General features: G+C 35.6%; 1 protein-coding gene across 1 annotated transcript; it reads left to right on the forward strand.

The window, feature by feature from the left end:
* Window positions 1-1627: 1627 nt before the first annotated feature.
* Window positions 1628-21362, forward strand: LOC128547919 (RNA helicase Mov10l1-like). Its single transcript, XM_053521807.1, has 18 exons — window positions 1628-1749; window positions 2543-2755; window positions 5240-5357; window positions 6025-6123; window positions 9421-9567; window positions 10297-10388; window positions 11215-11273; window positions 12155-12376; window positions 13058-13167; window positions 13494-13571; window positions 14240-14395; window positions 15211-15276; window positions 15693-15857; window positions 16795-16968; window positions 18057-18206; window positions 19306-19413; window positions 19720-19860; window positions 20522-21362. Exons 1-18 carry the CDS (start codon window positions 1697-1699, stop codon window positions 20609-20611), a joined length of 2241 nt encoding a protein of 746 aa, XP_053377782.1. The 5' UTR covers window positions 1628-1696; the 3' UTR covers window positions 20612-21362.
* The last annotated feature ends 181 nt before the right edge of the window (window positions 21363-21543 follow it).

The following is a 21543-nucleotide window of genomic DNA, read 5'->3' on the forward strand; positions in this document are numbered from 1 at the left end:
AGAAGCAAAGGGATTACTGGGAAAACGGGACCAGGGTTTACATTGGGAGAGGTGTTTTACTAGTGATGTATGTTTACGGAATCCCCCAAAAAATGGGGCCATCACACAAAGCTGTAGAAGGGATTTAAGGGGGATTATCCTGAGGCTGTGCTGTTGAACCCCTCGAAAAACCTCATTATGCAAAGTAAGCCATTCTTCTTTTCCAAACAAAAAATTTAAAATTTTAAAATTTTTTAATGCATTGTATTATACTTCAAAAAATCTGAACAAACGTTTAGACTTTTTTTAAATTTAAAAACTTATATTTTTAAAAAAGAGTTAAAAATTTTCATGTAAAAACAAATTTAAAGGCCAATACTAAGGAAAGTAAAAAAAATTTTTTTAAAAAGCACCGAAACTATTTTATTTTTTTTGGGAAAAAGAAAGTTGGGATTAAAATTCGAAAAAAATCGCATAATGTACAATTATTTTTCTAGAATATAAGAAAGTTAAAAGCCCGGGGGGGCATTCGTCATTCATTTAAATTCAACATAATACACAAATTTTTTTTATTCCAAAACCTCCCGTAAATTTTGACCTCCCAACTTCATTATTTAGTGCTTCAGAATCAATCACGGCTATGAAAAAAATTTCAACCACTTTCTCTTTGTAATGGACCTTAAGGTCATTTTGGTAGTGCCTGTTGAATTTTACTGGGTCCTTTTAATGAAAAAATTTTCACCATCCATTTTATTATTCCCCTAATTTTTAAAATTAAATTACACCAAGCTTTTTATAAATTTTCTATTTAAAGTCCACAGGGCCATTTCAAAAAGGGCCTCACAAGAGAAAATTCTGTCAGAAAGGAAGGTTTGTGTTTCAAGGGGAAAAATTTGGAAATACCTGTAGGAAGAAGTCATGTTTGAAAGTGGGAGAAAACAAGGGTTTTTGACCAACGATTTTATGTAGAAAATTTACATGACACCCCAACTCGCAATAAAAATAAAAATATAACAGTACATAAGGAAGCCATAAAACTGGCTCAAAAATTTAAAAAGAGAAAATCTGTTTAAATATCTATTTTAAACATTTTAAAGTACAAAAAAAAACAAGAAATTTCATGCATACAAGATACAAAATTTTTCTAAGAATCTTTATGTCTTCTGCAATTTTTCTTGCAGACAGTTTTTATTTTATTTTGTAAAATTTCTGCTTATTTTCATACCCCAAGGTACAAAGTATATAGAGAATATTGGAGCCCTACATGTCAGTTTGTGTCTTGGGGTAATGTTTGAACCCCCTGCACAAGAGTTTGTATTTAATTTCTTTGTAGAGGCATACTGTGAAATCATTAATATTCGTGGGGGACTAATTTTCGTTGATTTCGTGGTTGAGTCAATCCGTGAAATTTAATCCCAACGAACAAGTAAAATTCCCATTCACTTTATGTTCAAAAGTTGTAATCCACGAATTCATATCCCCACGAAATTGCCGTTTTGACCAAAACCATGAAATTTCATGCCCACGAAATTAAATGATTTCACAGTATCTTATTATAAAACAGGTTAATGAATTTTCAAATTTCATTGACATGTATATTTAATAATGGTATCTGTGATTAAATGGTCCTAAGGAACACCAAATGATAGTTCAGTCTCTTTTGTAGGAAAATGGTGAAGTTGTAGAAAATGGCAGCTCTGGCAGTACTGTTGGAAATATGACATTGTGCCCTAAAATGTCTTTAGTTGTCAACCTTGAACTTGATGCAAGGTATATTTTATAGGATTAAGTTATTAGTCCCCTAATGGTGGAACACCGGAGGAGACTATAGGAATGTCCTCCGTCTGTGCGTGTGTCCGGTAAATACTTGTCTGGACTGTATCTCTGCCACCTATGAAGGGATTTTGAAGTAACTTGGCCTAAATGTTCACCATAACGAGACGATGTGTCATGCACAAGACCCAGACCCCTAGCTCCAAGGTCAAGGACACACTTAGAGGTCAAAGGTTAACAGGGTCTGTTTCGTGTCTGGTCCATAACTCTGCCATTGATGAAGAGATTTTAAAAATCACATGGCATAAATGTTGCCTATAATGTGATGACTTGTTATGTGCAAGAGCCAGACCCCTAGCTTTAAGGTCATGGTCACGCTAAGAAGTTAAAGGTTAACATGGTCTGTTTCTTGTCTGGTCCATAACTCTGCCTTTTATCAAGTGATTTGAAAATAATTTGACACAAATGTTAACCATATTGAGAAGGTGTGTTGTGCTTATGACGCGAGTCTCTCAGGTCAAGGTCAAAGTCATAAAATGATTCATACCTAAACTATTCTGGCATATTTTGCACAGACAGTTGTAGCATTCTTGGACATTTGTCACTAATAGTGACAGCTTTTGTTCACATTTAATTTCTATTGCTATCTTTTTTAAATTTTTTTGTGTTGATACTGAGGCAAATCCATTTAAATTGATAGATATTTAAATAATTAATAATAAAAAATCCATTTCTTTTATGTACTGCGAGTGAATCAAAATACAATTTTACTTTTCTATTACAATTACAGGTGTCAGGGTCAGGAAAAACAGTTACAGATTTTTACGTTTGAAAACTTTAAGATCGGTCGTTATATAACAGCCAACATTACTGACCCTGTTCTGTCTCTTCTGGAACACAACAGACCATATATACAAGGTGGCAGACAGGGATATAGCAGATACAGGGAAAATGTGGATAGAACATCTGCACCATGGATGATACCTGGAGAGAGACCCAACAGGTTACTGGCCTTTTCTTTGTAGATAGATGTGGTATTCTGAAATGTGTGTGCGTTTGCACGTGAGGATGTGTATGCATTCATGCGTGCATGTGTTTTTAGCTCACCTGAGCCAAAGACTCATGGTGAGCATTTGTGACCGCTCAATGTCCGGCGTCCGGCCGTCAACATTTCCGAAAAAAACTTCTTCTTGAAAACCACTGGGCAGAATTACATCAAACTTCACAGAAATGATCCTTGGGTGGCCCCGTTTCAAAATTATTCAAAGAATTGAATTCCATGCAGAACTCTGGTTGCCATGGCAACAGAAAGGAAAAACTTTAAAAATCTTCTTGTCCAAAACTACAGGGCCTTGATATCTGGTGTGTAGCATCATCTAGTGGTCCTCTACCAAAATTATTCAAATTATCCCCTTAGGATCAAATATGGACCCGCTTTGGTGGTCACAAGTTTTACATAGACTTATATAGGAAAAAAAGTTTAAAAATCTTCTTGTCTGAAACCACAACACTTAGACCTTTGATATTTGGTTTGTAGTATTGTCTTATGGTCCTCAACCAAAATTGTTCAAATTGTACCCCTTGGGTGAAAAGAGGCCCTGCCCTGGGGGTCCCAAGTTTTATATAGACTTATATTAGGAAAAAGCTTTAAAAATCTTCTTGTCAGAAACCATATGACCTAGGCTTTTGATATTTGGTATGCTGCATTGCCTAGTAGTCCTCTACTAAAATTGTTCAAATTATGCCCCTGGGTTAAAAGAGGCCCTGCCCTGGAGTCACTTAGTTATAATGTGAGTTATATAGGAAAAATACTTAAAAAATCATCTGATCCTATTTCCAAGACTATTTAATTATAATTACCTGATAACCCCAAGTAATATGACGTCACTTGACTGTGACCTTGACCTGCTGACCTACTGTCTTGTTTTATAAGATACAGCCTTGAAATTTTGATGACATTCACAGTTTTGCACACAAATCGTAAAACTGAATTTCATTCACTGACCTTCTTAATATTTTATCATCAGTTTGACATTTGAAACATGTAGCTCATATTACTCAGGTGAGCAATCTAGGGTCATCATGACCCTCTTGTTTTCAGAAAATCATGCCTTTTATACATCTGTGAAATAGGACTTATTAAATGATTTCCTTGAAGAGGAGGGCATGTGGCATTATGGCCCTTGAATTACTAAAAATTATGAAAGTTGACAGGTTCATTGACTAACTTGAGTAGTTCTTATCCAATTGTCACCAAATTTGGTCACAATATTTATGGACATGGTATCTTGACCAAGTTTCATAATTAGCTGGATTGCCATAGAGGCTGTAGAGTGATGGCACGGCAATTGTGAGAATTGACTGTTTGTACTGTCTAACTTAAGCCACCATTTTATGGGCATAATTTCTCAGACAAGTTTGATAACCAGCTGGATACTCCAAGTCACTCCTAAGTTATGGCTCTTAAATTACCTGAAATTGCAAAAAATTGAGTAGTTCTTATCCATAGTTCACCAAATTCAGCCAAAATGTTTATGGGCATAATATGTTGACAGTTTCAATAACCGTGTGGATAGTTTTAGCTGCTCTGGGGTTATGACCCTTGAACTAGTTTACATTGAGGAAATTGACTACTTGTCTGCTCAGTATTTGCTGTGATGGGTGTATGTTGTGACAGTTTGCCACTCTTGTTTATGTATGCATGGATATTGGAATAACTTCACACAAGACTTTGTAGTAACAAGACAATGTTTAGCGTGCAATACCTATTCCCCGAGGCCAGGGATTTTTCAGGACTGGTCCTGATTTCAGGCTATTGACTGCCAGAATTTCCTTCAGACTTGAAAATGTAGATTTTCAGGCTTAATCTCAAGCACGGTCCCCAGCCTCAAAGGCCAAGGTCATGTTTACAGGTCAAGGATTTAAGGTCATGTTTTGGTCGGCTCTATAACTGTTTATACATGCATTGATATTCAAATAATTTGCCACAAACATTGATATATCTCTTGCATGACTTAGACCTCGAGCCCAAAAGTTAAGGCCTGGAGTTGTTACCAATGAATAAGTCAAACTGAGAAAACTGACAACTAATCTGCTCAATTAGTACTGTATTTTAGTATGAAATAATTTGCTATGAGGGCTTAGATTGTGACAGTTTGACCCTCGTGTTTAGTCTGACTTCAAATTTTGATTTAACTTTCAGCCTGCTGGCGGCTAAATAGCCTTTGCAACCAGTGCAGACCAAGATCAGCCTGCATGGATCATGATCTGCACTGTTCGCTATTCAGTCAGTAAATTTTTAATGATCACCCCTTTGAATAATAAGTGGTGCTGCCCAAATTGAATGATGGACTAGTCCATTTTAGAAATTTAGCAGGGTAAAGGTGAAGTTGATTGCTGTCAGTTCATTTGGGGACATTTGGGGAAATGTTGTAGAGTAGAAGCAGTTGGTAGAAAGCTGTTTAATTTGAGTAGAATATATTTACAGAAACAAGAAGACAGTGCAGTTTCCACACAGATTGCCACATTATAACGTACCAGAAGATCTCCGCCAACTTAGACTGACCCAGGATGATTTGCTGTATTATGCCCCAGTCCTAGCTGAGGTATGGTCTGTATTTATTTTTAGTAACGGTTTTAAAAATAAACTCTTATTTATTTAAGTTTTAAAGCTATGCCATTCTGTTTTGGGGCAACTCTTTTAAGTTTTAATAGCTATATATTCCATTTTGCCATTGAGGCCACAATTTATATTTGATACTGTAACATATTATTTCTAGTCAGAGACACTTGACTATAGTATGTTTACCTGAACCAGAAGACTTTAGTTTTACACTTAAGTTGATCTTTATACTGTGAAATCATTAATATTCATGGGGGATTAATTTTTGTGGATTCCGTGGGTGAGTCAATCCACGAAATTTAATCTTAACGAACAAGTAAAATTCCCATTCATTTTATATTCAGAAGCTGAAATCCACGAGTTCATATCCCCATGAAATTGCCGTTTTGACCAAAACCACAAAATTTCATGCCCACGAAATTAAATGATTTTACAGTACCTAACTGATCAGTCATATGCCATTTGAATGTTCAATTCTCTGTAGCATTGAGTACAGATTTTCGTTGTGTACTTATTCCAAATTAATACATGTATTTGTTTTGGTCATAGGAACCAACTTTTTCCCAGATTGTTACACAAAATAAATATGCACATGAAGAAGTTGCTAACTTGACATGGAAATAAACATTATTTGTTTTTGTTTTTTATAGGAATTGACATTTAAAAACTACAGAGAGAAATTCAAAATGCTGCTGTACCTGGAGGAGATACAGATGGACATTGATATCAGGGAATTTGACCTGTACAGGGTAAGATTTTACATTGATATTTGACCAATATTTGGTAAGATTTCAAATTGATAACAAAATATTTTACCAGTACAGTGTAGTATTTCACATTGAGACCAGGGAATTTAACCTATACCGGTACATGGTAATATTTCACATTGATATCCTGTAAGATTTCACATTGATATCTGGCCCATACATGGTTTAGCTTGACTATTCGATTATTCTACTCACCCTGGCACACCTTGGTTAAAGTTTTGCATGTACGGTAAGTAGGTATAGCTATCATTTAAAGGCATATAGCTTTGAAACTTTTTTTTTCTAGGTCAGTTAGGTCAATTACCAACCTCACTGGGTCAACTCTGACATGTATTTTGGCCAAATTATGCCCCCTTTTGGAAAATTGCATGTAAGTTAATATCTACAAAACTAATGCAGATATTGATTTGAAATTTCACCTGTATCTGCGGGGTTATAAAACTAGGTGATAGCATCAAGTCCCATAACTCTGACATTTATTTTGGCCAAATTATGCCCCCTTTTGGACTTAGAAAATCCTGGTTAAAGTTTTCATGCAAGTTACTTTCTCAGAAACTAATGCAAATATTAAATTGAAACATCACATGTTTCTTTGGGTTTATAAAACTAGGGCGTAGCAGCAAGTCCCATAACTCTTTACATGTACTTTGCAAAATAATGACACTTTTTGAACTTGAAAACTTCTGGTTTAGCATGCAAGTTACTAACTCCAAAAGCCTGCCCGCTTAGCTCAGTAGGTAGAGCGTTGGTCTACAGATCGCGGGGTCGTGAGTTCGATCCTCAGGCGGGGCGTATGTTCTCCGTGACTATTTGATAAACGACATTGTGTCTGAAATCATTAGTCCTCCACCTCTGATTCATGTGGGGAAGTTGGCAGTTACTTGCAGAGAACAGGTTTGTACTGGTACAGAATCCAGGAACACTGGTTAGGTTAACTGCCCACCGTTACATGACTGAAATACTGTTGAAAAACGGCGTTAAACCCAAAACAAACAAACAAAACTATCTCCAAAACTAATGCAGATACTGGATTGAAACTCTATAGATATTTCAACATTTTGGGTAATATTCCTGCTTCTAGGCAACAATTCCAATAGTCGAGCATTGGCTGTCTTACAGACAGGTCTTATTTTATTAGAGAATTTGACCTTTAGTGGGTAAGATTTTACAATGATATCAGAGAATTTGATCTCTACAGGGTAAAATTTCACACTGATATCAGAGAATTTGACCTCTACAGGGTAAGATTTCATATTAAGACCAGGGACTTTGACCTCCACAGGCTAAGAATTCACACTGAGACTAGGGAGTTTGACTTGTCTGGAGTATAACTTGAAAAGTATTAATGACATTTGATTGAAACTTCACATGATCATAGAGGTCATTGAGACAAAGTGCAGTGTCAAAGAATCATAACTCTACCTTACCTAGTTTTTGAATTATCTTCCTTTATTATACGAAATAAGGCTTGTCCGGAGTATAACTTGAAAAGTATTAATGGCATTTCATTGAAACTTCACAAAATAATAGAGGCCTTGGTGGGAAATGCAGTGTCAAAGAACCATAACTCTATTTAGCTAGTTTTTGAATTATCTCCCTTTATTATACAAAATAAGGCTTGTCTGGAGCTTCACTTGAAAAGTATTAATGGCATTTCATTGAAACTTCACAAGAAAATAAAGGCCTACCTTGCCTAGTTTTTGAATTATCTTCCTTTATTGTACCCACCGACAACAAAGTTGAAAGGGGGGGGGAGTATACTGGTTTCAGGTTGTCTGTCTGTCTGGCCGTCTGTCCGTAGACGCAATCTTGTGCGCACCATCTCTCCTTATCCCCTTGACAGAATTTAATGAAACTTCACACAAGTGATCAGTACCAACAGTAGTTGTGCATGGGGCATGTAAGGTTCTTTTAGAAAAAAAATTTGCAGAGTTATGGGACTTTGTTTTTTTGTTACTATATTATAAACATAGACACAATCTTGTGCACACCATCTCTCCTCATCCCCTTGACACAATTTAATGAAACTTCACACAAGTGATCAGTACCAACAATAGTTGTGCATGGGGCATGTTAGGTTCTTTTAGAAAAAAAAATTGCAGAGTTATCGGACTTTGTTTTTTTGTTACTATACTATATACATAGACACAATCTTGTGCACACCATCTCTCCTCATCCCCTTGACACAATTTAATGAAACTTTAAGCAAGTGATCAGTAACAACAGTAGTTGTGCATGGGGCATGTTAGGTTCTTTCAGAAAAAAAATTTGCAGAGTTATGGGACTTTGTTTTTTTGTTACTATACTATATACATAGACACAATCTTGTGCGCACCATCTCTCCTCATCCCCTTGACACAATTTAATGAAACTTCACACAAGTGATCAGTACCAACAGTAGTTGTGCATGGGGCATGTTACGTTCTTTCAGCGACAAAAATTGCAGAGTTATGGGACTTTGTTTCTTGTTAACATACTATGTACATACAGTCTGCATATGCAATCTTGTGCATGCCTAATCTACCAAACCCTTGCACACAATTTAATGAAACTTTACACAAGTGATCAGTACCAACCCTAGTTGTGCATGGTGCATGTTACATTCTTTTAGATAAATATTCTGCATAGTTATGGGACTTTGTTTTTTGTTACTATACTGTATACATACAGTCTATATACATACAGTCCACATAATTATGCAATCTTGTGTTCGTCAAATTGCAATGTACTGTGTCAGTGCATGTGGGGGGTACATTCATCACCTTTAGTGATAGCTCTAGTTCAATTTTCTTCTTTTTGATATCTCCATTTTTTTGTTTGTTTCTTATACATTATTCCCCATATTGGGACAAGCACATGCATTGGGGAGCACCATTCGGTTTTACGGATTCCTTGTTTATATTTGGTTTGAATGTTAACCTATGTGAGATGGAGTGTCATGCGTAAACTCCAGGTTCCTATCTCAAAGGTCAAGGTCACAGTTGGAGGTCAAATGTGATGTCAGATCTTGTCTGGCCCATAACTTTGACATGCATTGAGGAATCTTGTTTATATTTGGCATTGATGTTTAACTCAGTGAGACAAACTCCATCTCAACAGTCAAGGTCACAGTTAGGGGTCAAAGGGCAGGCTCTACATGTTGCCCGTGGGTATCTAGTTGAAAATTAAAAAATTGTTTCATACATCATAAGCCATACAATCATTTCCAGCATGTTTATTTCCTAGAGCTAGTGAATGTTGATTACAAATGTACTTGTATTAAGCTTTTTGGTTTTTCAGGTTTGCCTCCGCCATTTTGGTGAATATTTAGCTCTTGGTGTACCTGGGCTAGCTGAGGGACGACCTTCAGTACTAATAGGGGACAAAGTAATTCTCAGTGACCCCTCAGATCCAGATGGCCCCTGTTTTGAAGGATATGTACATGAGGTAAGCTGCTCCAACTTACCAATCCAAATAAAGTAAAGCTTGTAAAGGAAAATGGAAGGAGTTGAGGACATTTTAAGGTTGTTTGGTTCAGTTATTTACAAAAACCTTGTGATTATACTATGATAGAGGACCATTTATATGTTGAACCACCTTAAGTGAGTTAAGTGCTCGGTATTAGCATTTAGGTAGTGGACACGTAATGAAAATTGGCATTTTCCATTTGATGAAGTATTCTCTGTATGCAGTTTTGGCACTCCTACATGTGTTGCAGAAAATTTTCTGTTATTGTCAAGGATTTTAAATTGACATTCTCCATATATTATATCAGTATTCTTACAGTGTTATTAAAATGCAATTTTTTTGGTAAGGTCCTTGGATGTCAAAATAGCAGACAGGAATATATAATCAGACAGAAATTGCAGATTGTCATCATGGGTGCAATACCTTAAAGTCTTAAAGATCAACAACATTGACTTGATAACAGGTAGCTGCGATCTGAAAAACATCAACAGAACCTCAGTTTGCCTAAGTATAGCTGGTTCACCAACTTGCTTGTGTAAGCAAAGGAAATAATTATTTTTATGTATGAAATTCACATCAGTGTTGTCAGTCAGCATGTGTTACAGAACAAATTGCAAGATACATACATGTATGTGCTTCAAATACATGATTGTAACAAAAACCATCTGTTTTCTGTAAGTGATTAAATTAAAACGTGTTTGATTGCAGATTTTAAAAGATGAAGTATTGTTGAAGTTTTATCCAGACTTTCAAAGAATATACACAGGAAAAGACTACAATGTTCAGTTTACTTTCAATAGGTAGGCATATTAGTATGAATTATTGGGTTTGTTAGTGACCCTCCACAGAAATGTACGGGTCAGTGTGGTAAAAGGGAGGCATGGCCTTGACCATTTTATAATTACAGTAAAATGTGATATGCATGTATCCTTGAAGAAAGAGAATATATCAGTAGGAAATGATGCAATATTTACAGCTGCTTGACTAATTCAGTATCGATCTACTAATCTGATATATTCCAAGCTGTATCAGGCTCTTGGATTTACTTAGTAAATTTTCGTTTTTCAAGTAAAAAAGGTATAAGGCTGGCAGTTCTACCTAGGTGTTGCCTGTGCCTGAAATTATGTATGGAGAGACATTTTGGGGTCTTCACCCACAATTCAAGCCAGAGTTGCCATTAATCCTAAATTATGTCTGTGTAACCTAGAAAACAAACAGTAACTGACAACTTTACTACATGTATCGGAAGTGGAGGATAAATGACATTAGACTTGCTGTTTTCAGTCAATCACCATTGATATACATCTGGCTGTGTGATACATCCGGCTGTTCTGAGCTAAACAACTGGGCTGTAAGAAATCGTAATGTGAGAGGCATACACCATGTTGTTTAACCTTTCGCCTGCTAAATTTCTAAAATGGTCAGTCATTCAATTTGGGCAATAACATTTATTGTTTGAAGGGGTGTTTGCTGAAAATTTACTGACCGAATGGCGAACAGTGCAGGCTTATCTTGGTCTGCACTGGTCGCGTGGCAGAATCACTTGCCGCCAGCAAGCTAAAGGTTAAAGAATGGTTGCTTTTCTCAGTCAGACTTTGCATGTAGCGTTACATGTATTCATTCCAGAGGTCCATTAAGAAAATGTCACAGGGCCTCGGAGAGTGCTAGTGGTTTGGGAGAAAATAGTATGTAAAGTATATTTTACCTCTTTTTACATTTTCAAGTTTTAGAAATCCGAGTCAGATAACTTTGAGACTGTTGAAAAATTAGTTTCATTCATTCTGCAGCTGATAAAATTTAAAAAAAATAATTTTTTCTCGTTTAGTTGATTCTGTTCCAATAGCTAAATTCCAATCAGAAATTTGTATGTTCTGTCAGCTTTCTTAAAATTAACTGGATTTTGAAATAATCACAGTATAAAAAGAATATATAAATTTCTGTTCCTTTGATTTTAATAGAAGTTTCATTTTTGAAGGTTCATTTTATAGAATTTCAATACTGCTAACAGATTCATAATCAGATTTATTTTTAAACTTTCTGGTTGTGTTTCTAAGTCAGACAAAAAAGAAAATATTTAAGAAAAACTTTTTTTCAGCTTATTGTGTAATCATTAAAAGATTTTGTAGTTGCATCAGTCCACGAAATTAAATGAGCCATGCCATGATAAAACCAACATAGTGCATTTGCGACCAGCATGGATTCAGACCAGCCTGCGCAGACTGGTCATGATCCATGCTGTTCGCTTTCAAAGCCTTTTGCAATGACAGAAACCATTAGCGAACAGCATGGATCCTGACCAGACTGCGCAGATGCGCAGGCTGGTCTCGATCCATGCTGGTCGCAAACGCACTATGTTGGTTTTCTCATGGCGCGTCACAAATTAAATGGAACAAAAAAAAGTCCCATGCTCCTTATCTTTCAAAGCTGAAACCCACAAATTTTTATCTCCAAGAAACAATTGTTTTGGCCAAACCCATACAATTTCATGACCACAGAATCAAATGATTTTACAGTATTCTTTTTTACAAGACACTACAGTTTTTAAAGATTTCTTACATTTTCACAGTTCTTTTTCCAACATCGCTTGTTCCGAAACCAGCACGCTGTATGCTTAGACAGAAAGCCCAACCAAGCAGTCAAAGTTATAATGGATTAATTAAACAAGAGGCTCAAACAACCCATTCACCTTTCTTCAACAAATGTCTAAATGCTCGGCAACGAGCTGCAGTGACAAGAATTGTGCAGGGACAAGGGAGGCCACTCCCATACATACTATTTGGACCTCCAGGTATGAAGACTAAAAACATGTATGGAACTTTATGATTGTCTGTAATTTTGTGTGTCTGTTCCATATATTGATACATGTAATACCATTGTTAATGTAAAAGTGTAGAATTGAAATATTTTCAAAGCTCATCTTTTAAAGTGAAAAGATTGCTTGCTTGGCAATATACATACTAACTCAAAGTCTCGCAAGTAGAAAATTTCAATTACCATAGTATTGCAGTTTATTTGACTTTAAATAGCAAGTTTTAAAAGAGCTTTTTCTAAACATCAGAGGAAAGATTGATAGTGTTAGATACTCCTTTATATCTTCATTTTAAATGATGTCACAAGTTGTTATCACTAGGTGATTAACATCATTTAAACAAAAATACAATGCAAAGAGTTAACTTTAAAGGCCTAAATTGTTATCAACTATTTGTTTGTTGGTTAATCAATATACAGCCCTTGGATCCTGGTTTCAAGCCCTACAGGGGTCACGATCACACCTTCTCATAAGACACCAGTACTGGTTTTCCCAGGAAGCAGACTCGAGAATGGTTCAAATAAGCTTGAAGCTTTCATCATAATTGTGCTAAAATAAATTAGAAAAAGATATATAGATGTCAGTCTAGTTTTACATTAAAAGCCAAACAGTCTGGCCAAGTAGTTGCTTTATATTTACTCTATTACATTGTTTTTTTAGGTACAGGAAAGACAGTTACAGTGGTTGAAGCAATTTTGCAGATTTTTACCAAACTTTCATACAGCAGAATCATTGCCTGTACTCCTTCTAACAGTGCTGCAGATCTACTGGTCAGTTTTTATATTAAATACTTGTCAGACACTCTGATATTCTAAATTGGGAAAAAAGTAACTTGGATTCTGGTAGGCCTAAGATTTTTAAACCTCATAGTAGTTACAGAAGCAACAGAGTTGTAACCCCTTAAAGATCCTGAATGATGTACTGATTATTCTTTTGTACCAGCCCATTTGAATGAATCGACAAAAAGTAAAAAGAAGTGGTTTTTCTTTTTCAACAGGAAGTTGCTATTTTTAGTAACAGCTTTCCAATTCTGGAAGTAGGAAACACTCATAAGCTTTCCCAACTGATTTAATCACAGATTGTTTTATAATTTTAGGCACAGAGGTTACATGAAAGTGGTTTAGTAAAGACTGGAGACCTTGTGAGGCTAAATGCTCAACAGAGATCAGAACAAGTAAAGCGTTTTTCCTTGTACCGTTATATGCTAATAGAGAATTTGTGATTTTAAACTTGTACACATACCACACACTTAAGATATCTTTTATTATTTCTGTAAGCATACAAGGTGCTGAAATTCAGAACTGTCAGTTTATTGTTAGACAATCAAAATAATATACTTGTAAAACTAAAATCTTACTTTGAAATGTGTAGATTTATGCTTATGGTGTAGCAAGCATTTTGATTCAGAATGTTTTACAGTTTCTAGCAGATGTTTATCAGTATCTTTGCTACACCTATGAGTACAAACTTACTAATATTAATATAGAAACAACTATTAGACATTAAATCATTTGTCATTATTTTTAGATGGGCTAAGAAAGTTGTAGGGGTGTCCATGACTGAGTGGTTAAAGCCACTTGCCCCGCACTGATGTGGACTTGAAACGTCACTTGGGATGTAAAATTCTTCATGTTAGGAAGCCATCCATCTGGCTTATGGAAGGACTCTGTGGTTCTACCCAGGTGCATGCCTGTAACATTATATTGCCCGAATGGGCACCTGGAGTCTACCTCCACCTTGAAAGCTGAAAATGTGCCATATGACCTAAATTGTATCGATGTGACTGTAAACCCACCAAAAAAAGTAAATAAATAAAATTAAAGTAATGTTACTGCATTTCAGGATATTCCAGACTGTATACGACCATATTGTTCCCTAGGCGACAACATAGACCTGGCATCTAAATATAGAATTCTAGTCAGTACGTGTGTTACTGCAGGAACACTATACAGTCTGGGTATAAAAGCAGGACACTTTACACACGTGTTTATTGATGAGGTACAATTGCATAATTATACACATTATAGTATTCTATTACTGGTGAAGCTGAAATAACTCATGATTGGGCAATATATGTGGTTGCTATGGCAACAAACAGTCCAAATATTGGATCCTGCAATAACTTAAAAAGTAAAGAGATTGTATATATAGCTAGAAGACAATATGGAGAACATACATGTTATTTCATTTTCCTCAGTTTGTCTGTCTGTTAATTCATCTGTCTTTTCACTCATCAGTCGCAAATGGTGGATAATGCCATAGCTTTAATAGTACAAGAAATTTTTTCATTAAACCCTGGACAGAAATAAACAGAAAACAATATTTCATGAAGACTTACCAGAAACTGTTCAGCACAGAACTTTTGAGTTAGAATTTTTTATAGATGTTGTTACAGTACTGTAAAATCAGACATTTTTGTAAGATGAAAAATTGCAATACATGTAGATCTATTTGAAATTGGTTCATGTGGTACAATATTCATTATACAGTTGAAACTCGTCATTTTGGACTCTCTTATCTCAAAATTACAGTTATCACAAAGACATTTTTAACCCCGTCCTGAAAACATGTTCATAAATTCATAAAATATCATCTCAAGTTTAATTTTGGTTAGCTTGAAGTAAAACACTCAATGGAATTGGAGATAAGGAGTTTCGACTGAATATGACTAACATGTTGACACATATACTTAAGAAAGTAATAGTATCTTAAAAATTATTTGTCAAAGATGGCAGTTAGTGAATATAGTGAAAATAAATTCTATGCTAAAATTCTTGATTCTGGTATCAGATTTTGCCATATTTCATTTTCAGGCAGGTCAAGCTACAGAACCAGAAGCCATGATTTCTTCATGTCTTGTTTCACATACAGACGGACAGGTTAGTAACAATATGAGCCGCGCCATGAGAAAACCAACATAGTGGCTTTACGACCAGCATGGATCCAGACCAGCCTGCGCATCCGCGCAGTCTGGTCAGGATCCATGCTGTTCGCTAACAGTTTCTCTAATCGCTATAGGCTGTGAAAGCAAACAGCATGGATCCTGACCAGACTGTGCGGATGCACAGGCTGGTCTGGATCCATGCTGGTCGCAAACGCATTATGTTGATTTTCTCATGACACGAAAATTCGTCCTACGCGAATAAAAATGATTTCACAGTAGATGACCTTAACCGTTATATGATCTTCACCCCTAAAAGTAAAACCTCAAAAAATAACATCTTTGGTAATACTTCCAATAATGATTTTGCATTTTGAAAATGCAGCTCCTTGCTTTTATTGTATTTTACTTCAGATAATTCTTGCTGGTGACCCGCAGCAGCTTGGTCCAGTGCTGATGTCAAAGTTCAGTAAGATGTTTGGACTAGAGTTATCTTTCCTTGAAAGACTGATACACACACCATTGTATGAGAGAGATGAACACAAGTTTGCCGATCATGGTGCTTATGATCCACTTCTGGTAAGATACAATTGTTTAAAATTGATGTTTGGGCTAGAGTTACATTGACTACAACATTGCATACCGAGAGATGATCGTGAAACTATTGTATCTGGATATAAATAAAGAAGTAATAAAAAGGTTTCATGATAAACCTTTGACATACCATTGCAAATAATTCAACTTACAATCCATGATTTGTTAAGTTCGTACTTTATAAGTATGTATTCTTACTAGATCAACTATTTGGAGAAAAAAGATGGCTATTGCACTCATCCCGGCGAAGGTCAAAGTTCTTTTTATGAAGTCCACTGTCTTCTTCATTACTTAAGTTATTCAGTTTTAAACTTGCTTTACTTGCTCATAGTGACAATTTTCATTCATTTGACAAGTTGTGTAACTCTGCCTGCTATATTTCCAGAATTATGCCCTGTTATAATTTAGAAATTTTGGTTACAATTTTTATAAAGTCCAATGTCTTCTTTATTACTTAAGATATTGAAAATTGCTGTACTTGCTCAAAGTAACAGTGTTCATAAGTGTGACTAGCTGCATAAATCTACCTGCAATATTTCCAGCAATATGCTCCAAACTTAGAAATTTTGGTCAAAGTTTCCTTGAAGTCCAATATCTTCTTCAATACTTAAGATCATTCAATTGAAACTTTACATGCTTGATATACTTGCTCATAGTGGCAATGTATATTTGTGTTACAAGATGCTTAAACTCTACCTGCAGCATTTCCAGAGTTATGCCAAACCACTTAGCTCAATAGGGAGCGCACAGATCTAAGGATCGCAGGGTTGCGAGTTCAGTCCTTGGGCAAGGCACATGTTCTCCGTAACAATTTGATAGAAGACATTTTGTCTGAAGTCATTGGTCCTCCACCTCTTATTCAGGTGGGGATGTTTCGTTCCTAAATATATACAGCCTTTTTAAAGTTTTCAGTGTTTTTCAGGTCACAAAATTGGTTGACAATTACAGATCTCACAGAAACATTCTAAGTCTACCATCTAAACTGTTCTACCATAATGAGCTGAAGGAGCAAGCAGATAGTGGTCTCACACACACATTCTCTCAGTGGAAGGAGTTGCCGACTCAAGGAGTTCCTGTAATATTTCATGGTGTCAGGGTACGTAAAAAATAAAAAACCATAGATTTTACTTTATAAACAAAAAAAAGTAGTTCTTTGAAGAGTAGGGCATCAGTCAATGTGCATTTGTGAAAAACAAGAGTCTTATGTGTATTTGTAAAAAACAAGAGTCTAAAGTTTATATTTGACATCTAAATTGTATGTAAACTTTTCTGTTTGCTCTATTTTTGTTATCAAGTTTGGATTTTAAAGAATTTGTTTATAAATATTGCTGTTGAAACTAAACATTTCTGAAAATTTCAGCTGTTCAGGCATATATAAATTGGCAGTTTTTCAAATGCATAAAAATGCAGTTATAGTGGTAAGAATAGGTGGAAAAAAATGGAAAACTAGAAGGTTTCTTTTCTAGCAGAAGATATTTAGCACTCTGCTATTTCAAGTTAAAGCTTGGCCAGTGCTAAATTCACACACAAGAGGAAGCCATATGTCTGGCTTGTATATTAAATGAGTCTCACCATGAGAAAACCAACATAGTGCATTTACGACCAGCATGAATCCAGACCAGACTGCGCAAATGCACAGGCTGGTCTGGATCCATGCTGGTCGCAAATGCACTGTGTTGGTTTTCTCATAGTGAGGCTCAAATGTTTTTAATCTAGTGTCATCTTGTACTTAACATGTGGACTTCTTGTGTGAAAGTCAACAGTTTCCTTACGAGTTAATAGCTGTCTGAAAAACTTTAAACCAGACAAGATAAGGGGTATTGTGTCACCAATATTACTGTTTCGCAAGTACATTGTATTTATTTATTTATTTGGGTTTTACGGCGCACAAACACAGTATAGGTTATATGGCGCCAAACAGGACTACAAATTTTGGTTCCACATCTCATTTACATCGAGTAAGAATGTAGTAAAGAACAACCTGTTTTGTGTGGGATATAAATATCACCTGTATTTTCCATCTTTACTTGTGTAGGGTGAAGATCTGGGAAAGGGTAACAGTCAGTCATGGTTTATTACCATGGAAATAGGTAGTAAGATACCTACAGATTGTCCTAAAGCATGACAGCACACTGATAAAATTCATATAAAAAATAACATTTATTCAATCTAAATATCATTTAGGGTGAGGACCTAAGAGAAGGCAACAGTCCATCATGGTTTAATGCCATGGAAACAGTACAGGTAGTAAGGTACTTACAGAATGTGCTTAAAGACGATAGCATACAGATTACCTGTGATGATATTGGAGTGATTACACCTTATAGGAAACAGGTATATTTCTTACGGATTTCTTCAAAACTTAAGGGCCTTTTGTCATTGACGGGTTTTGTTCGTGGATGTCAAATCATGTTCCCCTCAACACTTAGGGGTTGGGGGTTGGGGAAGGGGATTCGTGGCTGAATGATTAAAGTTGCTGACTTCAAATCACTTGCCCCTCACCAATGTGGGTTCGAGCCTCACTTGGTGTGCTGAATTCTTTATCTGAGGAAGCCATCCAGCTGGCTTACCGAAGGTCAGTGGTTCTACCAAGGCCCCTGCCTGTGATGAAATAATGCACGGAGGGACACCTGGGGTCTTCCTCCTCTATCAAAACTGGAAAGTCGCCATATGACCTATAATATTGTCGGTGCGACATTAAGTTCAACAAAAACAAAAATCGATACTTTAGGGCTGAGCTGTAAACGGCAAAGAAGAGTGCTCCGTCTGACATGGTAAATGTGAGTGGCTTATTCCAGGTGCTGGTCATTGCCTGTACTAATAAAGGAGCTAAGCTGAAAAACTACTGAAAATCGTAGATATTTGTTTGATTTGTGAAGTGTGAAATATGTTTAAAAGGCTTTTTTGAGCTAACTGCATAGCAGATATATTATGCAACTGGTCTGTTTAAAAAAAACAACTGATATATGATTATGAAGTTGGTACCGAAAAACGTTATGTACAATGCAGTTCAACTTGCATTAAGAGTCCAAATAACAGACAGACAAAAAGTGGACTCCTGACACGAATGATTTGATCTCACAGTACAACATGATTGGTTCTTTCGTCATGTGGTTATCTCTGTTCTCTGAAAAGATAACTAATTTAATGTAAAAACCCAAGCTGCAGATTTGTATAAAATTAATTTTAAATATTCTTCAGTTTGAAGAATGGCTGCAGCTATCTGGACAGGCAGCCTAACCTCAGTTGGTAGGCAAGTAATATCCATCCCCATTCATTGCAAACACAGTGTGGAGTAAAATATGAATGTGTCAAGATCAAATCATTTAATTTCAGAGTAGAATACTGCAGAGTTGCTGCTACATGTTTTATGAAAGCTGAAAATAATGTACTTTCAAAGTAATAATTATTGCAAAACCATTTTTCATTCCAGGTTGAAAAGATACGTCTGTTGGTAAATAAACTCGGGATGGATGAGGTCAAGGTCGGGTCAGTGGAAGAGTTTCAAGGTCAAGAGAGACAAGTTATCATTATATCTACAGTAAGTGAAGAACAGATGCCTCGCATTTACTATCCACTTTTCCAAATATTTACAAAGTAAATAACATACATCTTCTGTCGACCTGTAAGGTTTTCAATCTATTTTTCTCCTGTGTCATAATAAGAACATTATGTTGGCACGTGAATGAATCTAAACTGTGTAATCATTTAATATCATTCACATAAAAATTATGTTTCTTCAGCAATTTGATAATATATTCACAATAGGTCATTTAGTTCTTTGTGCATTTTTTGGCGTTGTCTGGCAAATTCATTTCCTTGTTATAACATAGTTGTTTATTTCTAGGTCAGATCAAATGAAGAGATGATAGGTTTTGATGAGAGGCATACCATAGGGTTTCTAAGTAACCCCAAACGATTCAATGTAGCAATTACAAGGGCCCAGGCTCTTCTGATTATTATTGGAAATCCCTATGTATTAATGCAGGTATGTAGTCAATTAGCTACAGTAGTTACATATATATAGTCTATAATAACACCATTTTCAAACTATGTTGGTGGGGTATGTTATACAGCAAAGTGTTAGATAGTGTCCTTTGCCATCCCAAATAGTTTTCTTTTATTACCTCTAGAGTTAATACAGACATTTTTTGAAATTCATTAACACAGTGTTTTTAGAATCACGAGACAGTTCACAAACCAGGTTCTGTAACTGAAAACTTGTTTGGACAAAATTATTTCCCTGAAATCACTAAGCAGAATACTCCCATCTTGACTATTTGTGGAATTTCTATTAGTTTCAGATCTAACACATAGTGCAAGTTTACACATTAAAATTCGAAACTTTGGCTTTTGCAAAATGATTCCCTGTTCATTCTTAGAAAATTTGGTCAAATTGTTGTTTCCTTTACATAACTCTGAAACTTATGAAGATTTTGTATTGGAACTTCGCATAAACCTGTCAACTCATATGGCATGATGACCCTTACTGTTGTTTTTTACAAATTTTCTCCCTTTTTAATTGTACTTAATCCACATTTCTATAACAATTACATTAAATTATTTGCCAACATTTGCAAGTCCTTGTTCACTAGAAAAATTCATAATTAGCAACTGAGCTGCTTTGCACTATACATTATTTGTTTCAGGACATTTACTGGAAATCTTTGATAAATTACTGTGTAGAAGTAGGGGCTTATGTTGGCTGTGATTTACCACCTACCTCACTCGATCTGTGATCTAAATACCCATCGTCATGATAGAAGAGACTGACATATCCCTGAACTAGCCGAGCTTGATCAAGGAGGCTAACTTTGAAAATGTGTTGGAAGGGATTTAATAATAAGTAGGCTTACAAGTCTAAGTGAGATGACATTCTGTGCTAAACAGTGTCACTTCATGAAAAAGGCTAGCTCGAGTCAGAAACAAACATTATATTTGAAATCCTGTTAATAGATCGGGCTAAGGGACCGGAGGAAAAAGCTCGGTTTTGCAGGGCTTGTGTTTAGGAAGAATGATTTTCAATAGAAGAAATCTATTTCAGACCAAGGCAATTGTTCAGCATGGAGAGATTTCTAGGAATTCCTGTTTAGACAGGTTCCACAGTTTACTGTAATATCTGTTACTGAGATGGTGTAGATAGGATATTATTTGTGTGAATTTTATTCCATGATTTTATTATTTAGATATCATTCACATTGCTTTTATTTATATGATTTTATAGTCAAAAACAACATTCATGATGTTGAGAAATCATGCTTTGTAGCTGGTACTACTTTCAAAATTTGCAACTGTTGCCGATTCTTCAAAAGATTGACTGAAAATACCTGTAAGCCAAAAATATGAAATCTACAGTTGAGCATTTGTGCCTAGTCTAAAGACTGTCAAGATCTGATCTCTTTTGATGTATATTTATAATTATTTTATTTCATAATCAGATATTTGTTTTATGTTTAATGAAAAAATTGAATAAATTTTATTTTGAATGAACAGTTTGTTTTCACAGCCTGAAAACCATATTTCTTTCACATAAAAGACACCTACAATTTAAACCTTGTAAGTTACACAAGTTTAATCAAGTCGCTAACCTAGTATCAACTGAAATAAGGAGGGAAATTGAAAGTTCTGAGTGCCTGGGCATTATTTCAAACAGGTGGAGGGAACCACTGAA

The sequence above is a fragment of the Mercenaria mercenaria genome, chromosome 13 (genome assembly GCF_021730395.1).
Source record: "Mercenaria mercenaria strain notata chromosome 13, MADL_Memer_1, whole genome shotgun sequence".
Taxonomy (NCBI): Eukaryota; Metazoa; Mollusca; class Bivalvia; order Venerida; family Veneridae; genus Mercenaria; species Mercenaria mercenaria.

Coding starts and splice junctions, on each gene's coding strand:
- LOC128547919 (XM_053521807.1), top strand. CDS start 1,697: ATGACATTGTGCCCTAAAATGTCTTTAGTTGTCAACCTTGAACTTGAT. Junction 18,207..19,305: donor TTACACCTTATAGGAAACAG/GTATATTTCTTA, acceptor TTTTCATTCCAG/GTTGAAAAGATACGTCTGTT. Junction 19,861..20,521: donor ATCCCTATGTATTAATGCAG/GTATGTAGTCAA, acceptor TATTTGTTTCAG/GACATTTACTGGAAATCTTT.